We start from the raw sequence: 22,954 nt of genomic DNA on the forward strand, positions 1-22,954 counted from the left end.
TAAGCTCTTTGTGCAGCAACATTGGTATGTTATATTACTGTGGTGTTTTCCAGACCAGTCCCTGTCTTTGATAACTATGCTAATCACTCAGTGAATGAGGCAACTTGTTGCCAACTCAGTCTTCATGTTATGTTGTTCAGTTTTCATTCAGATTTTCAATGCTGAAAGAAATGTTTGCAATGACGCTGTTTGCTCATTTGACCCCATTTGCATAACACAACCTGCTTGGGAAGAAACTTAATCTGGAAAAGGATTGCCCCTGGGCTGTATTACCTTATGAAAATGAATCCGTGCAGGCCCTAGGACATTATTTCACGTTACTAGAAGGCGTGAGGAATCTGTTATGCAGCACTGTGGGTTTCAGCCCCTTTGCAGTTTAAGAGTGGAACTTGGAGTATATCTTAACTCATAGTTTCTAAGAAAAATATCAGACAAGAAATGTTTTTCCAATTTGAATTTTGACATGGCTTGTAGGTCCAAAAGGTAGACCTGGCTTCTCAGGTAGTCCGGGACGACCAGGAATTGATGGACCAAAAGGACCCCCTGGAGATCCAGGCTTGTTGGGAGAACCAGGCCGACCAGGTATGTGCCTATCAAACACAATTGGCGTTATTTTCCAATATGCGTGGCTGTTGGCTATCTGTAAGCATTTGTAAGTTGGAATTTACTGAGTTTTTTTATTCATTCATGGTATTAAACTGTTACTGGCTCTAATTAGACATGGCATTTATTGGCCATCCTTCATTACCCAGAGGGCAGATAAGAGTCAATCATATTGCTGGATGTCTGGAGTCACATGTAGGCCAGAACAGGTAAGGATGACAGTTTCCTTCTCTAAAGGGCATTTTTTATTTGGGCAGTTGTATTCCTAACATTTTATAGTCTGGACGTACACAGTCAGTTTCATGAGGGGAAATTAATTTTCTAAATTAATTATAACACCATGAGTTAATGATAATTAATTGTACTTTTAGGACAGGCTTGGCTACCTTTGAGAAAGAGGTTGATAAATTTAGGCCTATGTAATTATATTCATTTATTCAGTTAACAGGATTATCTGCAATGAGATCACCATTTTCTGACAATCAACAATGGTTTCATGATCACCATTGGGCTCTTAATTCTAGATTTTTCTTGAATTTAAATTCTGCCCTGACAGGACTTGAATCTGGGTCACTGGAGCATCAACTGGTTCTCTGTATTAACAGTCCATGATAATACCACTAGGCCATCACCCCCTCCCTCTGTTTTATGGCAATCCCAGGTGGTCAAGGTAAAATGAAATGTGGGCAGAGACAGGTAGATGCATGTAAATGAGATGGTAGTATAGAGTGACATTGTTATCAGTAGCCATCAGTGTTGACCCTACCTTTGGACAGGGAGCATATTTTACAGGTTCCCAGAGTGTAGTGCTGAAAAAGCATAGCCTGTCAGACAGCATCAGAGCTGCAGGAGAATCAACATTCAGGCATAAGCCCTTCATCAGGAATTACTGGAGATCAGAGTTGAAGAATGTGGTGCTGGTAAAGCACAGCCTGTCAGGCAGCTTCTGAGGAGCAGGAGAATCGATGTTTCAGGCATAAGCCCTTTATCAGGAATAATCCTAATGAAGGGCTTATGCCTGAAATGTCGGTTCTCCTGCTCCTCGGATGTTGCCTGACCGGCTGTGCTTTTCCACTGCCACACTCTTGAACGCTGATCTCCAGCATCCTCAGTCCTCACTTTCTCCATATTTTACAGGCTGTACTTTACTAGTTGAATCACAATCCCAACCAACATTAGCCTCAATTCTGTCATGAGGTTTGTCCTGCCATAGCATTTCTTCAGTTGTGACCCTCCCAGGAGACAGCCAGTTCAGGAGCCCCATCCAATTACAAATGGTGATAGCTGTTTGGCAGGTCCACTGGGAGAGTACAACTCTATGACTCCATAAGTGGGGTAGGCAATAGACTGGCTGTGCCCTGGTCAGTCTCACCTGTATACTATAAGCATGTGGTTTTGAGACAGCATGCGAAGCAGTGACAACTTTAAAATACTACAGCAGGGATTTAGAAAAAGTAACAAATATCCTGTCCAATACTCTTCATTGGTTGTTGCTCAAAATATAATCAAATGGATGGAAACTCTGTGGACATAGCCTGGCTCTTTAAATTGCTCAGTGTGATTTTCACTTGCTCCCCAGTGTAAAACACAAGCGATGAAATGATTTCAGAATGATTTAAACAAGATTGAACCCAAAAACCATGTTGTTGGTCAGATGTCTGGGTATCTGTCACTGGAAAGAGATCTGCTCTATGTCTCTCGATTGGCTCCATCAGTGATTTTGCAATGTCTTACAAGGGACAGGAGCATAGGTCATGAACAGCAGAGGTCAGGGAGTCAAAAAGGCAAGGATGATGCATGGGAATGCAATTCTACCTCTTTCCTGACTGATGGGAAAGATTTCCAATTCTGGAAACCTGCAGCCACTGTCGAATGGAAGCTTCCATATTGGAGCCATAGCCCTGCTGCTCAACAGCCCATCACCTAAGAGGACACATCTGTAAATGACACCTTAGATCCAGATGCAGTGATGTCCTTTTCTGGTTGGACCAAAGTGTCTGTTTCCATGCTGTGTGATTCTATGATTGCATTCCTCAAAACGGCCACGCTGGAACTGAAACATCCAAAATAACACTCTGCCTGTGCACTATGAATACTGATTTCTTTTTAGCTGCGCAAAACTGTTGCTGATGAGGAAGGCGACAACTTGACAGGATTGCAAGTGGGTAACATGAAAGATTTATGTTCTAGAATGTTCTGAATCATATTCTCGTGGAAAACACTTTAACGTTTGGCAGAATTCACTTACTGCACCCTTAATTGTTTTGGAGTGCACTGTGATTCTGCAATGAAATCATCGATGGTAGTGATCCAAAGGAGTTCTCATTTACAACCAACCTGCTACTGATTTAGTGAGTGAGATTGAGAACAGGTTTAAACTGGCAATGTGGCAAGTTTGTTTCTCGGGACTCAATCTGGATGGGAGAGATTAGGAGGCAACTCTGAAAACACATTTGTAAATAGTGTGTGAGGTGAAATTCCTCATGTGTTCCTGCCTCAGAGCGATCTAGCCAAAGGCAGAATCTCTATGGCAGCAGTCTGAACTGAATAGCCAATTAATGAGCCTACTCGAGGAAGGGTGATGGGATCTTCTTATCACCAGAGGGTTCCCAAGCTGAGGTTGGTGCCTGTCATCCAAATGGAGGCTATGTGCCATTATTAGGCCAGATACTGCTCAGTGCCACCTCTCACTTATCCAAGTGGCTCTCTCCTGGGGCACGTTGGCAACAATTCCAAGGGTCACTCTTCACCATGATGACTCAACAGCTGCCAGTCAACGTGAGGCAAGTAGCCAATCAAATCAATTACTGAGGCATGTCACTTTGTGCCTCTCCCATCCTGACATGGGTGGCATGGTGGCTTAGAGGGTGGCATGGTGGCTCAGTGGCTAGCACCATTGCCTCACAGTGCCTGGGACCCGGGTTGGATTTCAGCCTCGGGCGACTGCCTCTGTGGAGTTTGCAAGTTCTCCCTGTGTCTGCGTGAGTTTCCTCTGAGTGCTCTAGTTTCGTTCCACAGCCCAAAGATGTGCAGGTTAGGTAATATGGCCATTCTAAATTTCCCATAGTGTTCAGAGATGTGCAGGTTAGGTGTATTGGTCAGAGGAAATGTAGAGTAATAGGGTAGGGGAATGGGCCTGGGTGGGTTACTCTTTGGAGGGTTGGTGTGGACTTGTTGATTCAAATGACCTGTTTCTATACTCTAGGAATTCTATGGTTCTTCTATGATGATTTGAGTGTTGTTGGGACAGTCGCTGCTGTTTTCAGCCTCTATGTTTTGGGTCTCCAGTGTTCATTGTCTTTGCCCTGTTGAGGGGGACGTGATTGAGGTGAGGTTACATAGTGAAGATAAGTGGGCGGCACGGTGGCACAGTGGTTAGCACTGCTGCCTCACAGCGCCAGAGACCTGGGTTCAATTCCTACCTCAGGCGACTGACTGTGTGGAGTTTGCACATTGTCTGCGTGGGTTTCCTCTGGTTGTTCCGGTTTCCTCCCACAGTCCAAAGATGTGCAGGTCAGGTGAATTGGCCATGTTAAATTGCCTGTAGTGTTAGGTGAAGGGGTAAATGTATGGGTGGGTTGCGGGTCGGTGTGGACTTGTTGGGCCGAAGGGCCTGTTTCCACACTATAAGTAATCTAATAATGGCACTGACCGTTGTTACTTTTTGAACTGTTGACAGTGATGTCACTTTTGCTCTTGTCCAACATCAGTGTTGGAAGACAGAATTGTGTAACCTGCTCTCGTGTCATGCTGAGGGGTGGCAGCAGGTAGGTTGAAGATGAGTGAAGTACAACACTGATGAAATGATTTCCAAGAAACTGGCAGTCATTTCTCAATCAGTGATAGTCCCGTCTGAAAAAATCGGCTTTGAATATCCTGACTGTGACAGGAGCTTTTGTGTTCAAATGTCCAACCACCATGATCCAGGCAGAGGGCTGACAGGTAGAGAAACAAGTGACCTATCTGGGAAAGTAAGAATCCAGAGTGAAAGAAACTCAGAATTGCCTATTTAATTGTGTTAATAATTCGAAGCGAGGTCCCCATCCTTCTTGGAACCTGTCCAGGGGAATCCTGGAATGGTATCCAAACTCAATGCTAATTTCAGGAAATTTAACTTTCTGTGACATACAAGCCCACCTTCTCTTGGCTAAGAAAACTCTGCCCCTCTCCCCAAGAAGCCCATTTGGTTTCTAGCCACGAGCTTGGACAATTACAGGCAATGTCAGAAATCCTGCCTTGTCCATGGCATGAATTAGATTAGATTCCCTACAGTGTGGAAACAGGCCCTTCAGTCCAACCAGTCCACACCAACCCTCCGAAGAGTAAGCCACCCTGACCCATTTCCTTCTGACTAATGCACCTAACACTATGGGCAACTTAGCATGGCCAATTCACCTGGCATGCACATCTTTCGACTATTGGAGGAAACCCACACAGACACTGGGAGAATGTGCAAACTCCACACAGGCAGTCACCCGAGGCTGGGATCGAACCTGGGACCCTGGTGTTGTGAGGTAGCAGTGCTAACCATTGAGCCACTGTGCCACCCCAATTTATCTCAAATGAATGCTTGGAGTCCTCTGATGGCTTTTTCCTGTTCATTAGTCAGGGAGAGAGTTAAATTGAGAATGTAACTTTTGATCAAAAACATTTTTGCTTTATGATTTATCATAAAAATTATATTTGGCTCAGTGTACTATCTGAAGTAGCTGCTGTGCAATTATGGCATCAATTTCTGTAGATCTTCCAAAATGTTTGACCCCATATTTGGTTCCTACCAATGCCTGTCTCTCCACTAAAATTGGAAGATTATCACAGTCTTGTCACTTTTTTGATGTGTATACACGAGGAAGTAGTTTTTCAATATTTGTCTAAGAATAAGTTTCTAGAGAGTTGCACTAACCAATATTTTTGCATGTTGAACAACATATTTTAATCATTCACAGGATGAAGGCATTGCTGGCTGGACAAACATTTATTGCCAATCTCTAATTACCAGAGGCCATTTGAGAGTCAACTAAATTCCACCATCTGCCTTGGTGATAAAACCAAAGTCCTGCAAACAGTACCTGAGTATCTGGATTAATAGTTTAGTGATAATGCCATTAGACCATTACCTCCCCACCACATTACTAGATTAAAGTATCTGCCTTCAAATTTTCCATAAGTGCTGCAATTGTCAGGAGGGCATCTTGTGTTGTAAAGCCGAGCAACCTGACCTCTGAACCAGAGACTCTGTGATTGAGTGGTTCTAGAAGGCGCATTCATGACGTGGCCAATCAGATTGAGTATCATCGTAAAGAATCATGCGAAAGGCAGGTGGTATGAGTAGGAAAGGTTTGAGGTTAGCCATATTATGGAAAGATATTGGAGCCTCATTCATCACTATTCAAGGCCTCCAAACTGCAACATGCACGTCAAAGGGTGTGTTGCCACAGCATCCAGCCTCCTTGAGTGATCTGTAACACACCACCACTCTCATTCATTTCTTACAAGGTGCTCCTTGACTTATCTCCGGTTTAACCTTTACAGGGTTTCCTGGACCACCAGGTGACCAGGGACGGCCTGGTCTCCCTGGACTGGATGGAAATGAAGGTTCTCCTGGAAAACGGGGTACCCCAGGATTTCCAGGTCAGAAGGGACGCCCAGGTGATGTGTATGGTGCAGAAAGAGGTGCCCCAGGACAACCAGGTCCAAGTGGAAAACCAGGATTGAAAGGATTTCCTGGAGATATTGGGTTTCCAGGAGCCAAAGGTAAAGTTTGCTTAAAATTAAAACTAATCCTGCCTCAAGACTTTTAATTATTACTGAAACTTCCTTGGAGATTTGGTCTTTGAGTTAATGTGCAGTTAACTGAAAATTAGTTATAGATTGGTTTCAACCTATTCTTGTGCCTGAAATAGGTCAGATGTCAGGAGCACAAGCCAGATTACTGAGACCCTGAAATTTTCCTTGTTGGTTTCTCCTCCTCTGCACTCCTCCTCTGCATCTCCCCCTCTGTACTCCCCCAAATACTCCCCAATGCATCTCCTGCTCTGAATCTCCCTCCCTGCACTCCCCCTCAGCATTGCCTGCTCTGCACCTCCCGCTCTGCACCTCCCGCTCTGCACCTCCCCCTCTTCACCTCCCCCTCTTCACCTCCCCCCTCTTCACCTCCCCCTCTTCACCTCCCCCTCTGCACCTCTCCCTCTGCATCTCTCCTTCTGCATCACCCCCTTGGCATCACCCCCTCGGCATCACTGTCTTTGCACCTCCCCCTCTGCACCTCCCCCTCTGCACCTCCCCCTCTGCACTTCCCCCTCTGCACTTCCCCCTCTGCATCTCCCCCTCTACATCTCCTGCTCTGCATCTCCCCCTCTGCATCCCCTGCTCTTTTTTTCCTCCACAGCAGCTCCCACTCTGCATCTCCCGCTCTGCATCTCCCCCTCTGTATCTCCCCCTATGTATCTTCCCCTCTGCACTTACAACTCTGCATCTCACACTCTGCGTCTCCCCCTCTGTGTCTCCCCCTCTGCATTTCCCCCTCTGCATCCCGCTCTGCACTTCCCCCTCTGCATCTCCCCCTCTACATCTCCCCCTCTGCATCACCCCCCTGCATTACCCCCTCTGCATCTCCTGCTCTGCGTCTCCCGCTCAGCGTCTCCCACTCTGCATCTCCCGCTTTGCATCGCCCCCCTGCATCGCCACCCCTGCATTGCTCCCTCTGCATCTCCCCCTCTGCATCTCCTGCTCTGTTTTTCCTCTACTGCATCTCCCGCTCTGCATCTCTCCCTCTGTATCTCCCTCTATGTATCTTCCCCTCTGCACTTACAACTCTGCGTCTCCCCCTCTGCGTCTCCCCCTCTGCATCCCCTCTGCACTTCCCCCTCTGCATCTCCCCCTCTGTATCTCCCCCTCTGTATTTGCCCCTCTGCACCTCCCCCTCTGCACCTCCCCCTCTGTATCTCCCCCTCTGTATCTCCCCCTCTGCACCTCCCCCTCTGCACCTCCCCCTCTGCACCTCCCCCTCTGCACCTCCCCCTCATGCACCTCCCCCTCTGCACGTCCCCCTCTGTTTCTCCTCCTCTGTATCTCCCTCTCTGCATCTCCTGCTCTGCATCTCCCTCTTTGCATCTCCCTCTCTGCATCTCCCTCTCTGCATCTCCCTCTCTGCATCTCCCTCTCTGCATCTCTCGCTCTGTATCTCCCCCTCTGTATCTCCCTCTCTGTATTTCCCCCTTTGTATCTTCTCCTAAGTAACTCCAACTCTGTAACTCCCACTCTGTATTTCCCCCTCTGTATCTCCTGCTCTGTATTTTTCGCTCTGTGTCTACCCCTCCTGTTTCTCCCTCTCTGTTTCTCCCTCTATCTCCTTTTCTGTTTCTCCCCCTCTGTTCTCCAGCTCTGTATCTCCCACTCTGTTTCTCCCCCTCTATTTCTTACCCTGTGTTTCTCCAACCCCAAATTGGCCTTTGGTCATGTTACACAATTATGGCAAACTGTGGAAAAAAGGTCAACATCCAGAGGCAGCTCGCTGATTGTCTGGCCCATTTAGTTGGACTGGCAATGGACTCTCAGATTGGTATTGGAAGGGTGGAGGTCAGTTTTGTGAGTGAATTTGGTCTTAAGCAGGCCTGCTCAAGGACCTTCTAAAAGCTGTTGACAAATTGTTATATCCCTTCCAAGCAGATCTTCACAAGGAGTCAGGTAGGAAAGTCCTGGTGACAAAATTGATCCACCTCAACCCATTTGCCTCATGTGACCTCCTTTCTTGAGCTACGCATTCTGCAATGACACATTGTGTGATAAAGTTAATTTTTAAATGAAATTTTTCTCACAAGTTAAGAATTAAGCCTTGAGCTTAGTCCATTCCTTTTAAAGTCGAAAGCATTTTTCTTCCAGGTGTTGATGGTCGACCAGGATTTTCAAGTCAAAAAGGTGAAAGAGGAAATCCCGGCTACCCTGGCTCTCAAGGCTTGCCTGGTCCCCCAGGCCCGAATGGACCAGGTGTCATACCTGGTTTCCCAGGAGAAATGGGAAGGCCCGGTGAGCTTGGACAACCAGGTAAGTCACTGAATGACTGGCTGCAACTGAAACTCATTCATCAAGCTCGACTACCATAAACAGTTGTCAGACGCTAGTAACGATCAAATTGCATGCAATTCAGTTGAATGGAATGACCAACAATGGGAAAGTGTGAGGATTAAACCTGTATAAGTATTGCCTGTAGGGTCTGCTGCTTTGGGATTAAAGGTCAGAGTATTTGCAAACAAAATGCACAACACCATGTTTCATGATGAACGAATACACGGTTCCAAATTAATTCTCAGGTCTGCAGCTTCAGTTCAAGTTGTACAGTTCAGTTGTCACCACTAGGTGTTGCTTGTGAGCTCTATTGAAAACAAGAGCATATGATCTTAAAATGCCCAGTCCACGAAGAATCCATCCCTGATCTCAAAGTTCTGAATTTTAACACCTCGAATACTTTTCACATACATTTTTTTCTGCTTTATTGTTAATTCCATTTCCATCCAATGCCACCTTATAAGCTGGCCTGTTTGGAGTGAATTCTTTACCTGGCAGAGCGAGACAGGTTACCCTATGTGTTTCTTGGTGTTTGACCTTAGTAATGCTTTGCATTGGATGGCAGCTGGAGATTGGTGGCCATTGTCTACTGCACTCTGATTAAAACAGAGTGAGAGCCTTTTCAGGGGACCCTTGAACTGTGGGGAGGTGTTGTTTCAAAGTAAGGGGTTGTCCGCTTAAGACGCAGATAGAGAGCAATATCTCCTCTGAGGGTGTGAATTTGTGTGGTTTATTCCCACTCCTGTTTCTTTTACTCTCATGTTAACTCTCTTTTCCAGGCCGGAAAGGCTAGAGGAAACCAGAATGGTGCAGACAGGATTTCACGATGTATCTTCCTTACTGTTCAAGGATAGGGTAGAATACAGAACGAGGAGACCAATCTGAAACCAGGGGTCATTCTTTATGTGGAACAGCAGAATGATTTGAGCTATCCCCAACTATAGTGAGTGATAGAGTATTCTGGATTTTTCATCCATTATTCTCCTCCAACAGGGATTTTCAAAGAGTTCTGGTTACAGGTTTTCTTCGCAATTACAACATTTAAAAGGCACCTGGATGGATGGAGAGATCACCACCCTTCAGGCACTCTGCCTGTATTCCTGATGAAGGGCTTTTGCCCAAAATGTCGATTTTCCTGCTCCTTGGATGCTGCCTGACCTGCTGTGCTTTTCCAGCACCCCTCTAATCTTAGAGGGATATGGGTCAAATGCTGGCAAATGGGACTGGACCACATGGGGCAGCACATTGGCTCAGTGGTTAGCACTGCTGCCTCATAGCACCAGGAACCTGGGTTCATTTCCACCTTCAGGCTACTGTCTGAATGGAGTTTGCATGTTCTCCCCACATCTGCGTGGGTTTCCTCCAGGTGCTCTGGTTTCCTCTCACAGTCAAAAAACATGCAGGTTAGATGGATTGGCCATGCTAAATTGCCCATTGTGTCCAGGGATATGTAGGTTAGCGGCAGTGTTACAAGGATGGGTTTGGGTGAGATGCCTTCAAAGGATTGGTATGAACTTGTTGAGCCGAATGACCTGCTTTCACACTGTATGGATTCTGTTGTGTGAATATCAGTTTGGGATATTTTGGTTGAAATGGACAATCTGGACTGAAGGGTGTGTTTCCATTCAGTATGATTCTATGACTCCAAGTCCTCTCAGTGTCTTACCAAAATCCACATATAGGAGTCAGTAATGACATGGTGTATAGTGAACTGTGTCAGGAGCCTTTTTTTCCCCTCTTTTGCTGCTTGTGGTGGAACTTGAGTGCTTCAATGTGAGTATTTATTGGTCATGGCCAATAAATTGTTGCTGCCCTTCTCTGCCTGAGGAAAGCACATTGCAATCACAGACAACACTGGGGCTTGCTCTTGCTGCTTTCTGGTTCAGGGGTCAGGATCGCAATTTATTTGAGATAACGGTTCACTTGATTGCTTGATTTTGGGGGGAGGGGATCAGTTTCATCTCTTGATATATTTTAAGAGGGAAATTCTTCCTTTTTTTTATCTGACTCTTTCTGTTCATCTGTTCACACATGTTATATTTTTCCATGCTTCTGTTCCATTCATCACCCACCAACTTTCCACATCTGGTCTCAATCGAATTGGGTGTGGTTACTGCATGTAGGCTGCGAAGGTGAGAGGGAGTTGCCTCTAGCATTAAGCGAAATGGCCTAACACTTCTGCTTTATCAAGCTTTGATGTTGCTGTAATCATTCTGTCTGCAGAGTGGAGTCTGCTCATTATAGCTCCATTGTACATTCAAGATTTTTCGAGAGGTACATTCTCTGCCTCTTCGATATGCTCAAAAGCATGGTGGAGTTTGCTGAGGAATTGCAGTTTTAAAATGACAGTTTGGGATTGGGAAAAAAGAGAGTCAGAGAGATGCTCATCACCTTACCAGGTGTAAGAAAAAGAGTTGCAAAGAAATATTCCATTATTACTGTGAGGTAATTTAAAAACAAACACAAAACACACTTCTTGTACGTTCATTAGAAGAAAAACAGGTAACAGAAAGGGATTGGGACTTGGTACTTTTGACCATAAGGGTTTGGAGAAACTCTCTCAAATTATTTTTCAAATAAACAAAATTAGCTTGATTCTTGAAAATTGAACTGAAAGTTGAGTCACCGTTTTGATTTTTTTAAGCCAGTTTTAAAATTCATAATGTTTCAAATTTTCCCCCCAAACAATGAGCAGGCTCCACTGTAATTGTGCTTGTGGCTGAAGCTATACCAGTGGGTGGTCAACCACAGCAGTGAACATGTGGTTAATGTATAATCTTCAGTTACCACCAGACTATTGATGTGATGCTTGTTTTCAAACTGTTCTAGCTTCTTAACATAACAGCTTAAATATCTGTGGTAGTGGTAGTGTTGTCTGGTATGGTGATATTCACACTCGTTCGAACAAAGAAGCTGTCACTTTTATGATTTCAAAATTCTTTTTTGTAGCTGAATGATTTTCAAAATGTTTGCAGATTTAAGAGAATCAAGTGTGCTTTTTTTTTACCCAAGGCATTGCCGTTAGGCAGGTGATCACCTCCTTGATTCAGGCAGTGGCTCAGCCAGTAATATATTCAATACACTTGATCTTTCCTTACTTTTGGAGATTGTTTAGTGTTCCCTCAGTATTTTAGTTTTGCTAATGTGATTAAACTTGGCACAAAGGATGAGGCTCTGAATATAATTCCTGCCACGAGTGGTATTCAGCGCGAAAGTACTATCTTCACTGCTCCTGTTCTGAAGCGTAATGATAATGTTTTACAAATGCGAGTGCCTGACCAAAGGAGTTGTCATTCTTAATGTTTGAAGATATACAGTGAGTGTTGCTATGTGAGTGAACTCAGTCCTGTCTCCCCAGTATTCTTCATTCTCATTAACGTTGTGTTGCAAAAAAGGTTTGTGCGCCCCAGCTCCCTCGCCCAGGATACCCACTTGATGATCTAGGTGAAAGTGAGGACTGCAAATGCTGGAGATCAGAGTCAGGATTAGAGTGGTGCTGGTAAAGCACAGCAGGTCTGGCAGCATCTGTCATTCCTGATGAAGAGCTTTTGCCCGAAATGTCGATTTTCCTGCTCCTCGGATGCTGCCTGACCTGATGTGCTTTTCCAGCACCACTCTAACCTTGACTCCCTTGATGATCTAGTTGAAACTCAGCACAGAGCAGAATCGAATCTGGATATTTGACATCAGGCATGTTAATATGCCAACAGAGTTAGTCTACACCTCTCGACATTATGAGTGGAGTATGAAACTGAACAGGGTTTGTTTTCCTTTAATCTCTGAGTGTTATTAAAAAGCTGTTTTCTAATTTTGCATTCCTAAGAGAGACCTGGGTGAGCACATTAGATACTCAGGCATATAAACATTTGCAGCATATTTCACATTTCTGAATGTGGGCTTATCTTGAGAACAGCAAGTCAGAAAACCATCTTTTTAATTTTATACTGCTACAATTAAAGAGCATACACAGGGCTACACTCCCAGCATAAACACAGGCAAAGTATTGTGGCTATGATGTTTGTAAACCAACCACCAACCAATATAAACCTGTTTTCCATTTGATCTCATAATTTAAAGCCTGCTTTTACAATATCCCATTTTACAATATTTGAGCAAGTTCGTAAAATTTACTTGATTAAATCAGATTCGGACCCATCCTGTAAGTGAGATATATCACCAACTAACATGATTTTAGTGCTTTGTTTTTTGCCATTTCTGGGCAGGAAGCAGGGCCACCACTTTAATTCTCATGTGCAAAGTTCAGTAAACCAATGTCAGATTTTCCTCTGGGTTGGGCCCTTTCTCAGGGAAGTCTGTTCTGAATGGACCCAATCCTGTAAATAGTAAATGTTTGAAGAATGTACATTGCCAGATCCTTGGCCAGATAGTGTCTAGTTCAAAGAAACTCTTGTCTCCTTGTTCCAGAGATATAAAATTGGCTATAAAACTTTGCCACCACCCTATATACCTTTGCTGCATGTTACAGATCCCATTGGGCATTTGAATTGCAGTGGCTACATGCATTTTTACAGGGATATTGTATCCTGGAGCTGTGGGTAGTGATGGTTGAGGCTCCAAATTTGTTTCCATTTTCATGACTAACCAGGACCCTGCCCTACCCTTACCATTTGCTAGTAGTGTGTTGTGGAAAGTTGATAATCAAACTTTAGGCCACGTTATGAATGTACTTTCCTTGGCCAGTCAGCTTTGGGTTGGGATTTAAACCCAGATCTTCCAGCCCAGAGGTGTGGACACTACCCTCTGCCACGCAAGACCTCTAACATCTTTAATGTGTTCTTCCTACAATAAGACATGTTGACTCAACCTTATTTTACCATGCACTTCCAAGTTCTCTGCAATCTCATCCGGAACATTGGATGCTAAAATTTTGCCAAAGCCAAGGTCATTCTAACCAGCCTATAGTTTTCTGTCTTCTGCTTCCTCCCTTCTGAAACAGTGACACTCTTGGCTCTAGTGATTCTTGAAAGATCACACCAATGCCTCTACAATCTCTTCAGCCGCCTCGTCTAGAAATCTAGGCTGTAATTCCTCTGGGCTAGGTGATTTATCTAGCTTTGGTCCTTTCAGTTTCCTCAGTACTTTCTCCTCAGCAATGGGCACAACATTCACCTCTGCCCCCTGATTCCCTCGAACATTCTGGTACACTACTGGGGTCCTCCATTGTGAAAATTGATGCAAAGTACCTATCCAGTTCATCCACTATTACTGCTTCTCTAGCCTCATTATCCAATGGTCCAATGTCCACTTGGCCTCTCTCATACCTGTTAGATGTCTAAAAAAAATTGCAGTCTTTTATTATATCATGAGCTATTTTATATTCTCCATGTTTATTTTTTTATATTGTCCTCTGCAGGTTTTAAAGGCTTCCCATTAATCTTCACCACATTATATGCTTTTTTTACTGCTTTTATACCGTCCCTGACTTCCTTTGTCAGCCACAGTTACCTCATCCTCCTTTTAGTGTCTTTATTTTTCCTTTGGGGTGAATTTCTGCTGTGTCTCCTGAATTACTCCGCGGTCTGCATTGACTGACCCCCTTCTGTTAGTTGTCCCCTTGTCTGCTGTGCTTGAGGTTAGATTCCTGACCCTTTCCATACTCTTTGTCCTATTATTTGTTCTGAAAACTTTAACAATCTCCGTTGAGCCTTCTCCACTTTAATTTTTTCCATAATTTTCCATGCAACTAAGCCTTTTTAGTTTAAAGTCCTACCAGTTGTCATTTACGATGATGACCTGATAAGGACTCCCCTTTGCCCTGAGCACTTGTTGCTATACCTTATTTATGTGTACTGATATTTACATTCTGTCAGTCACTTTTGGCCAGAAGTACTCATGAAATCAGGATGACTGTTGTATACTCGTCCGTCTTCATCTGAAGGTTAGTTTATTATTATTTCGAAGAGCAAAACTTACTTTCCCAGACAGTGCATGAACAAGAGGGTCCATTTGCCCACAGAAATCTTTGCCTTCCAGTCAATGGAGCATCATAATCTCGGTGTAAGTTGCTGAAGAAGTCTTGTGGAGCAGTAGTAGTGTCCCTGCCTCTTTGCCAGATGGGTTCTGGGTTCAAATGCCATCTGCCTTAGAGTTATGTGAGAACAGGTTTACGTTTTTACATGTTATTTTGGATGCTCTTCTGGCGCATTAGAGTGTCCCCACCTCTGGGTTAGAAGACTGGGGCTCATTTCCCACCTGCTCCTGAGTTAGCTCAAAGCACATATGAACAGGTTGTTTGACAATAGCTCCTAGTTTGTTGCTGATAGATTTGTATTGGCTCATTTGCTGTTACTGGGGGAGGTGATTAAATATCAAGATAAGTTTGTGTTTTGAGAAGGACTAATATTGTTTGTGAAGGAAAGTATTACCCTAAGTTTTTGTAGTTTATTTGAATGATCCAGCACAGTAATCCCTTTGTTGGAAAATGTTGTTTCATTCTCTCGTAGATAGGCTAAAATATTGTTTCTAATTTCTTGTAGGCCCAATCTCTGGTACTGAGCATTTGAGAAGCAACAAACACTTGGTCTGAAATATGATCAGGCATTAGTCAAACTTTCTGTTTGTATCCTTCAACTTAAACATGAAGTGGCAAGTATGAACTGTAATCAGATGGACCAAAAGGTGCCAGGATTGATCCTAGTCCGTGCTGAGTTAGCTCATGTTATCAGAGGTTGTGGTCAGAGCAAGCTGTTCCTCTGTAGAAAGGGAACTGAACATAATGTTTTGCATTCCTGCCTTGTTGCTGAATTGAACTGATGGGCTGACAAGTGAATCACAAGTTAAGAAATTTGACTGTCCATCTTTAAAACATTTAAAAGAAACAGGTTAAAGTCCTTTTCTAAAATAGGCTTAATTTCAACATTTATATTTAACCTAGCTCAAACCCAATTCCAATTTAAGCTCTTAAAAGTAATGACATCGTACCCTGAATATAGCAATATACACTAATCATGAATACATGCAATAAATGCTACTAGATGCACATTTTGTTTGTAGACAATGTATTTCTTCAGCTTGTCACTTCATTTGATGACTAAATGCTATTTCCTTTGAAAAGTGGAAATATTGAACCAGTGAATGACCCTTCTGAGACTTTATTTTCATTGGATTTCTTACTCATTTTTTAAAAGACTTTCAGATTCATTTTTTGTATTTTTCTTTACTTATCCCAAGAGATGCGGTCATTGCTGGGGAAAGGGAAGCGAGTGTATTGTCATTATGTGGCAGACATTATGAATGTGGGCCAGGGATTATAGACCAGCTGGTCCTTTACTGCTTCTCATTTTCACACACTCAAGTGTACAGTATGGCACTGAGGAATGGCATGGGATGAAGTTCTGTGCCTATTACATCCATATACCTGCTATCTATTAGAAATCTCAATGGATGTGTACTTGGGTGGACTTGTGTTTTCAGCATTCCTTCAACTTAAACATGAAGTGACAAGTATGAACTGTAATCAGATGGACCAAAAGGTGCCAGGTTTGATCCTAGTCTGTGCTGAGTTAGCTCATGTTATCAGAGGTTGTGGTCAGAGCAAGCTGTTCCTCTGTTCCTGAGAGAGTAGAGGTCAGTCACCGTTTCTGTGTGCTTTGAAATGGACTCACTTGTCAACACTCTCTCGCTGGGTTTAATATAGGGAACGACAAAAGAATGAGGTGCTGGGGGATGGTTGGTGTCTGGTGATATTACACTCTTGAGTTCAGGGGGGTATGGCCTAATAGCTAAGAGTATTTAATAGCACAGTTTGAAAGGGAAGAAAACAAAAGACTTAGATTTTGCTAGTGTCTTTCACTAACTCAGAACGTGTTTGAGAATTAAACGCTCAGTAGAACACAATGTCAAACAGTCACCGCAGAGCGAGTGGATTTTGTCACCCCAGCAAATGCTAACCCATTAAACCAGAAAGTAAAACGAAAAACGCTGCCTACCTTAGTTGCTTCATCGCTTTGCAGTAGTTGAAAATGTTGAATCTTTTCCACCTTTTGTTATCCTCAAATCTTGAAATTGAAAGGTTAATGGTCTTTTCTGCAGGTTTTCCTGGACCAAAAGGTTCAGCTGGAGATCGTGGACCCCCAGGTCCAGCGGGTATGAAGGGATTTCCAGGATTTCCGGGAGATAGAGGTCTCCCTGGATCACCAGGCCGCCCTGGTCCTCCAGGAGAACCTGGTCGTCGAGCTCAATTTAACCGATATGGATTGAAAGGTACACAATTTGTTTCTGCTCTAACAGGTTTATTATTAATTGTAGCAGTACTATTTGTAATTCAGCAAATATTTTTGAGGTTTTAGAGTTTAAGGAGGTAAAGTTCAGTAAAGGAATTAAGGGTTATGGTGAGCGGGTGGGAAGTGCAGCTGAGTGCAGAAAATAGAGCAGCCATGATCACATGCTTTCCCCCCTCTGTCATCCAGACAGCCCTCCACTGCACCACCTCCATTCCCCATTCCACTGCTCTAATCCAGCCCACCCCCCTCCAAATGCAACAAGGACAGAGACCCCCTTGTCCTCACCTATTATCTCACCAGCCTCAGCATCCAATGCATCATCTTAGATTAGATACCCTACAGTATAGAAACAGGCCCTTTGGCCTAACTAGTCCACACTGACCCTCCGAAGAGTAATCCGCCCAGATCCATTCCCCTCAATTTACCCCTGACTAATGCACCTAACACTATGGGCAATTTAGCATGGCCATTTCACCTGACCTGCACATCTTTGGACTGTGCGAGGAAACTGGAGCACCCAGAGGAAACCCATGCAGACACAGGGAGAATGTGCAAACTCCACTGACAGTTACCCGAGATGGGAATTGAAACCAGGTCCCTGGTGCTGTGAGGCAGCGGTGCTAACCACTGAGCCACCAGGCTGCCCCTCATCCTTAAACATTTCTGCCAACTCCAACTAGACCTCACCATCAAGAAAATCTTCCACTCTCCACCCCTCTCTGCCTGCCGCAAGGACTGTTCCCATCGACAGTCCTTGGTTTGCGCTATTCTCCCCACCAACTCCCCGAACCCCCAAGCATCTTCCCCTGCAACCAGAAAAGATGCAAAACCTGCCAGTACAATCCCCCTCTCACCTCCATCCAGGGCCCCAACCAGTCTTTCCAGGTGAGACAGAGGTTCACCTGCCTCTCTTCCAACCTAGTTTACTACATCAGGTGCTCCTGATGTGGTCTTCTCTACATTGGGGAGATCAAATGTAAACTTAGGGAACGGTTCACCGATCATCGCAGCCGGCCCTCAGGGGCCAACTGGACCTCCCAGTCATCGCCCATTTTAATTTCCCTTCCCACTCCCTTTCCGACATAACCATCCTTGGCCTCCTCCATTGCCACAATGAATCATGCTTTAAATTGGAGAAACCATACCTCATCTTCCACCCGGGTGGCCTATAGCCCGGAGGACTCAGCATTGAGTTTTCCAATTTCAAATAACCTCCCTTCCCTTCCCCCGACTCCCTTCCCAGCCCTTCCCCATCCCTTCCACTGCTCCCTGCCACTAACCGGATTCATTCCTCCCACTGTACCCACCAGGTTGTACCCACTGCCTGTCTTCACCTATCCCCACCTCACCACCCTGCCCCTGCTACCCCCTTTATCTGCAGCTCCCTCCCACACCCACCCCGACTCCTGAAGAAGGGTTACACCTAAAAAGTCGACTTCTCCAACTCCTGGTGCTGTCTGGCTTCCAGCCTCCTGCCTGACTAACTTGGATTCCAGCATCTGCAGTTTCTTTGTCTCTAACCAATGATCTTATTGAATGGCGGAGCAGGCTCAAGGGACCAGATGTTCTATTCCTGCTCCTATATCTTATGTTCTTTCTTCTAATGCTGACTCTTGTGGCAAAACAAAATGGTGCAGGTCAGCGCAATATTGGCTACCCATCTTATAGCCCAAAGGAAGAAGAAAATCAAATTGCAAGAAAAGGAGGTGACACAAGCTTTGTCATGACTTTGAGTGATACCAAAACTCAGTTTAAGCCCACAGTTGCCCCAGATGTTTGAGTCTTTTCGTGTTTGTTTTACCTTTGGGCCTATGTGGTTGGTGTGAAGCGTTGTGATTGTCATGAGTTTGACTGCGTGTATAGCTTGGAGAAGATATAGGCGTCTGTCCTGATGTCAGGGCTAAGTAGAGCAAGGCTTTCAGGCAGAGGGAGCATTCCTCCACTTTACATAGAGTTCATCTGGGCAGTATGCATAATTTAGATAAACAGCACGGCATCGGTGCAAAACATTTTCATTTCCGCACCAACTGTGCCCTTTCACTTTCAGGGCTGTGAGCTCAAAAGCTGCTAGAGCACATGTACTTTAATGGAAGCAATAAGCTTTTCAAAGGAAATGCTCAGCGTTCATGTGGATATACTTGCTGACACCAATTTCTATCTTCAAATCACAGCTGGGAGTCAGACACCCATTGAAACTTGTGTTGCTTCTTCCATCACCTCTCTGAGAGGATTAACTGGATGGCGAAATCAGGCTGGGGCAAATTACTTCAATTCTATCACTAAACTTGTTGAGATCATTACAGACTAAGAACATCACCATCCTGTAATAAAGTAAATTTATTACAATGTTATAAAACATACTGATTTTGAGTTCTGATGAAACAGCCCCCGTATATCATGAGTACAAAGTGGCCTGAGTTTCAGTTCGAAAATGATACAAATTTTGGCATATGGCAAGAGTAACAAATGTCTAGAGCAATGTGAATATAGGTAGACCAATGGAAATACCCAGCTAGATAACAGGACTATTCTTCTGTTGAGACTGAAGTTTCAGTACTTTGTTGAAAAGTGTTTAAGGGAGCATTATATGCTGGTAGATTTGCCACACAAGTATTTCAGTACACGCGCATGGAAGTTGTCAGTGTCTGTATGTGGTTCTAGATACAACCTTTGAAGAGTTGGACAACTGGCCCACAACTGTCTGACACAAATATGTTTAGCTGAGATATGACACTGTATGGAATGAAATGAATTCACCAGACGGTTAATAGTCACCAATATGCATAGGATAAGATGTGTCTCATACGTTCCTGTTTTTGCCATGTTGCAGCAAATAACTTGTAAAAAAGGAAAGAGAGCATGTTTTGGACTTGGTGTACTATCTACTTTGTGCAGTTTTCTGTGTCTTTTTGATCTGTATCCTTTCTCAGGTTTGTACCTCATCCATGGACAAAGGTGGATGAAGTATCTTTTCTTTGTTCCATTCATTCCAGTGCTGTCACTTGTGTAGCTGATAAAATCAACGAGCTGAGTTGGCCAGGATCCATTTTCTCAGCGAATCTATTCACACACGTGCTGTACTTCAGCAGTTCTCTTGATTCTGCATTAGTTTAGTTTTTGTCCGTTATGAAAACTGACATCTGTGTGCATGTGTCCTCGTCCTCCACAAACATTCCATTTTTATGTGTTTGCGTGGAGCAGATGAAAAGTTCATCATCATTGCGTGCCTCCACAATTGGGCATTGTATGTCTCTTGTTGGCTCAGTATTTCCTAACCATATTGTTTCTGTTTTAATATTTACTAACTTTCCATTTCACTGCATAGAGTTTGGCCGCTGATTGATGTTTATACTGCATGTTCTTTTGTATCTTGATTTACCACAGGTGAGAAAGGCTCTCCTGGTGTGGTTGGCTTCCCAGGCATTCCTGGTCGACAAGGCCAGCCAGGCTTCGATGGAAGTAAAGGAGAAATGGGCAGCCCAGGTAGACCAGGCTTCCCCGGTTCCATAGGCAGGAAAGGAATGAAAGGTGAGCTGCAAATCCAAAGTTGTTTTACACTTCTGTCCCGCTTCCAAGTGGATGCCATTTCCATCAATTTGTTTCAGGTAGATAAATGACTAAGCTTTTTTGCTGGGACTGTCTTGAATGTTAAGTCAGATGGGCCCACAATGTAAGATGCAACATGTTTATAGCTTGTATTGTGCATACGTAAGGCAGCGTCTAAGGGGGTGATTTTAACTTTGTCAGACTTGTGGAAACTAGTTAATGTATCCAGGTTATTTGGCCACCTAGCCAGAGTCATGTTTCCATATTTTAAGGTGCTCTTTTGTGTGGGACATCCAGCAGTGCCCTTCTTGAAATCTGTAGATCAGTCTTCAATGATGTTACAGGCAATGTTTATCATAGAATCTCGAGAGTGTGGAAACAGACCATTTGGTCCATCAAGTCCACAAAGAGCATCCAACCCAGACCCACCCTTTGCTTATAATGCTACATTTCCCATGGCTAATCCATCTAGCCCACATATCCCTGGGCACAATGGGCAATTTCCTCATGGCCAGTCCACCTAATCTGCATATCTTTAGACTGTGGGAGGAAACTGGACCACCCAGAGGAAACCCACGCAGACACAGGGAGAGCGTGCAAACCCCACACAGACCGTCAGCTGAGGGTAGAATCGAACCCAGATCCCTGATGCTGTGAGGCAGCAGTGCTAACCACTAAGCCATCATGATGCTCTTCTAACCCTCTCCTCTTTGCAGTTCCTCTCCCCTCTGCCAATCCCGCAAATGAGGCTCTCCAGTGGCAGCCTCCTGTATTCAGACAGTGTGCTTCTGCCCATTGATGGAGAACAGCCTCACAGCATAGCAGGTGAGACCTGGGAGGTAAAACTTGCAGTCCTTAAATGAGCAATATCAGGGTGATCTACCTTGCCCCCAACTCCCTGAATCACAGCACTGGTTAAATCAAGGCTTAGAATTGATTTCACATTTATTGACAGAGATAAATCCTTCAGTGCCAAATGACAGAATGTTTTAGTTTCCTTTGTTTTCCCATGCTTGAGTGCAGTGCTCAGTTGTAGTCTGTCTCTGTATTGTTGTCTGATTAGAGATCAACAAATTTTTCATCAAATGTGAATTAAACATTTTTAACTACAAAGTTCAATCTACGTTAAGCATGGCCTCCAATCATTAAGCTAATGGGGAACTTATATATCATAAACTAATTTCAAGTTTTATCTAATTTGATTGGTTTGTGTTAATCAATGAATGTTCAGATATGTAATAATTTCTTTGACGATATTTGGACCAATTCTGAACCACTTTATAATTGAAACCAGTGTAACAGTGTCCAGCTTATGTGGCAAACTGTGATCTGCGCTTTGATTACATTTAGTGTCTTGGATTTCATGTGAATAATTTTGGTGAGACAGTTAAATTCCCACTCATGTCTGCAATTGGCTGTTCACCACTTGATGCCTTTGTTCTCCTCCAGGTGATAGGGGTGATGTTGGATTCCCTGGGCCCCCACCTCCTCTTGTAGGAGGCTTTCCAGGACCAAGAGGTGACCCTGGCAATCCTGGGAAACAAGGGTTTTCTGGGATGAGAGGTAATCTGTTTTAAATTTTAATATCATGCCATCTTGTCTGATTTTCAATGTATGTGGCATTTTGAGGTGGATGCATGCGGTACCTGTTATGATTTCAGTTGATAGTCGCACATTCTTGGATCCATTAACATGCAGTGTGCCAGTACATGCCTATTCATAGAGGCTTCAGAAAGTCTCAGTTTAGGGTCTCAGGCCTCATTTACATCTTCATTCTGCCTGAGACACTAGTGCAGTTATAGTAAGGAGAGCAGCTATCAGTTCGGAGTGTGGAAGGAAGATCAGGTAACTGGGGCTGTGGGAGGGGGTGATGATCATTGAGATGTGGAGTTAGGGTTGGGGAATTGCGCGTCTGTTTCTCCTGACTTCACATACTGACAGAGAACTACAGAATGGAAGGAGGCCTTTTGGCCTATTGTGTCTTAATCCTGGAATTTCTTCCCTCATTGCATTGTGGGTCAACCCACTGCAGGATGGACTGGTTCAAGAAGGCAGCTCACCCCCCCCACCTTCTCAAGGGCAATTAGGGATGGACAATAAATGCTGGCCTGGCCAGTGATGCCCACATCCCAGAAATGAATAAAACAATCAGTGACTTATGTGCTCAAGTCCCATTATCCAGTCTTTGGCCCATAGCCTCATTTATTTCAGAACTTCAAATGCTCATCTAAATACTTCTTAAATATTGTGATAGTTCCTGCTTCTACCATCCTTTCAAGCAGTGAATTGCAGATACCCAGCACCCAAGCATTCCTTAAAACCACTCACCATAACACTTAATTTCTATACTTAAAACCTCCAGCTCCTAAAATTGATGCCTCCTCGTGATTGACATTTGTACGAAGGGGAAGGGCTTTCTTTTCATTCACAGGTTGAGGGTGTCTCTGGCTAGGCCAGCATTTATTGTCCATCGCTAAATTAAACCTTGCTGTGTAATT

General features: G+C 44.1%; 1 protein-coding gene across 3 annotated transcripts in view; it reads left to right on the top strand.

The window, feature by feature from the left end:
* The window catches only part of col4a6 (collagen, type IV, alpha 6), a 418,171-nt gene that overhangs the window by 324,203 nt on the left and 71,014 nt on the right, over positions 1-22,954 (top strand). For all 3 annotated transcript variants that reach the window (XM_072595456.1, XM_072595455.1, XM_072595457.1), the window contains 6 exons: positions 475-582; positions 6,136-6,357; positions 8,485-8,646; positions 16,720-16,890; positions 20,295-20,438; positions 21,906-22,019. In XM_072595456.1, coding sequence (XP_072451557.1) covers positions 475-582; positions 6,136-6,357; positions 8,485-8,646; positions 16,720-16,890; positions 20,295-20,438; positions 21,906-22,019 — 921 coding nt within the window. The remainder of the gene's footprint in view (positions 1-474; positions 583-6,135; positions 6,358-8,484; positions 8,647-16,719; positions 16,891-20,294; positions 20,439-21,905; positions 22,020-22,954) is intronic.

This window comes from Chiloscyllium punctatum, chromosome 25 (genome assembly GCF_047496795.1).
Source record: "Chiloscyllium punctatum isolate Juve2018m chromosome 25, sChiPun1.3, whole genome shotgun sequence".
In the NCBI taxonomy this organism is placed as follows: Eukaryota; Metazoa; Chordata; class Chondrichthyes; order Orectolobiformes; family Hemiscylliidae; genus Chiloscyllium; species Chiloscyllium punctatum.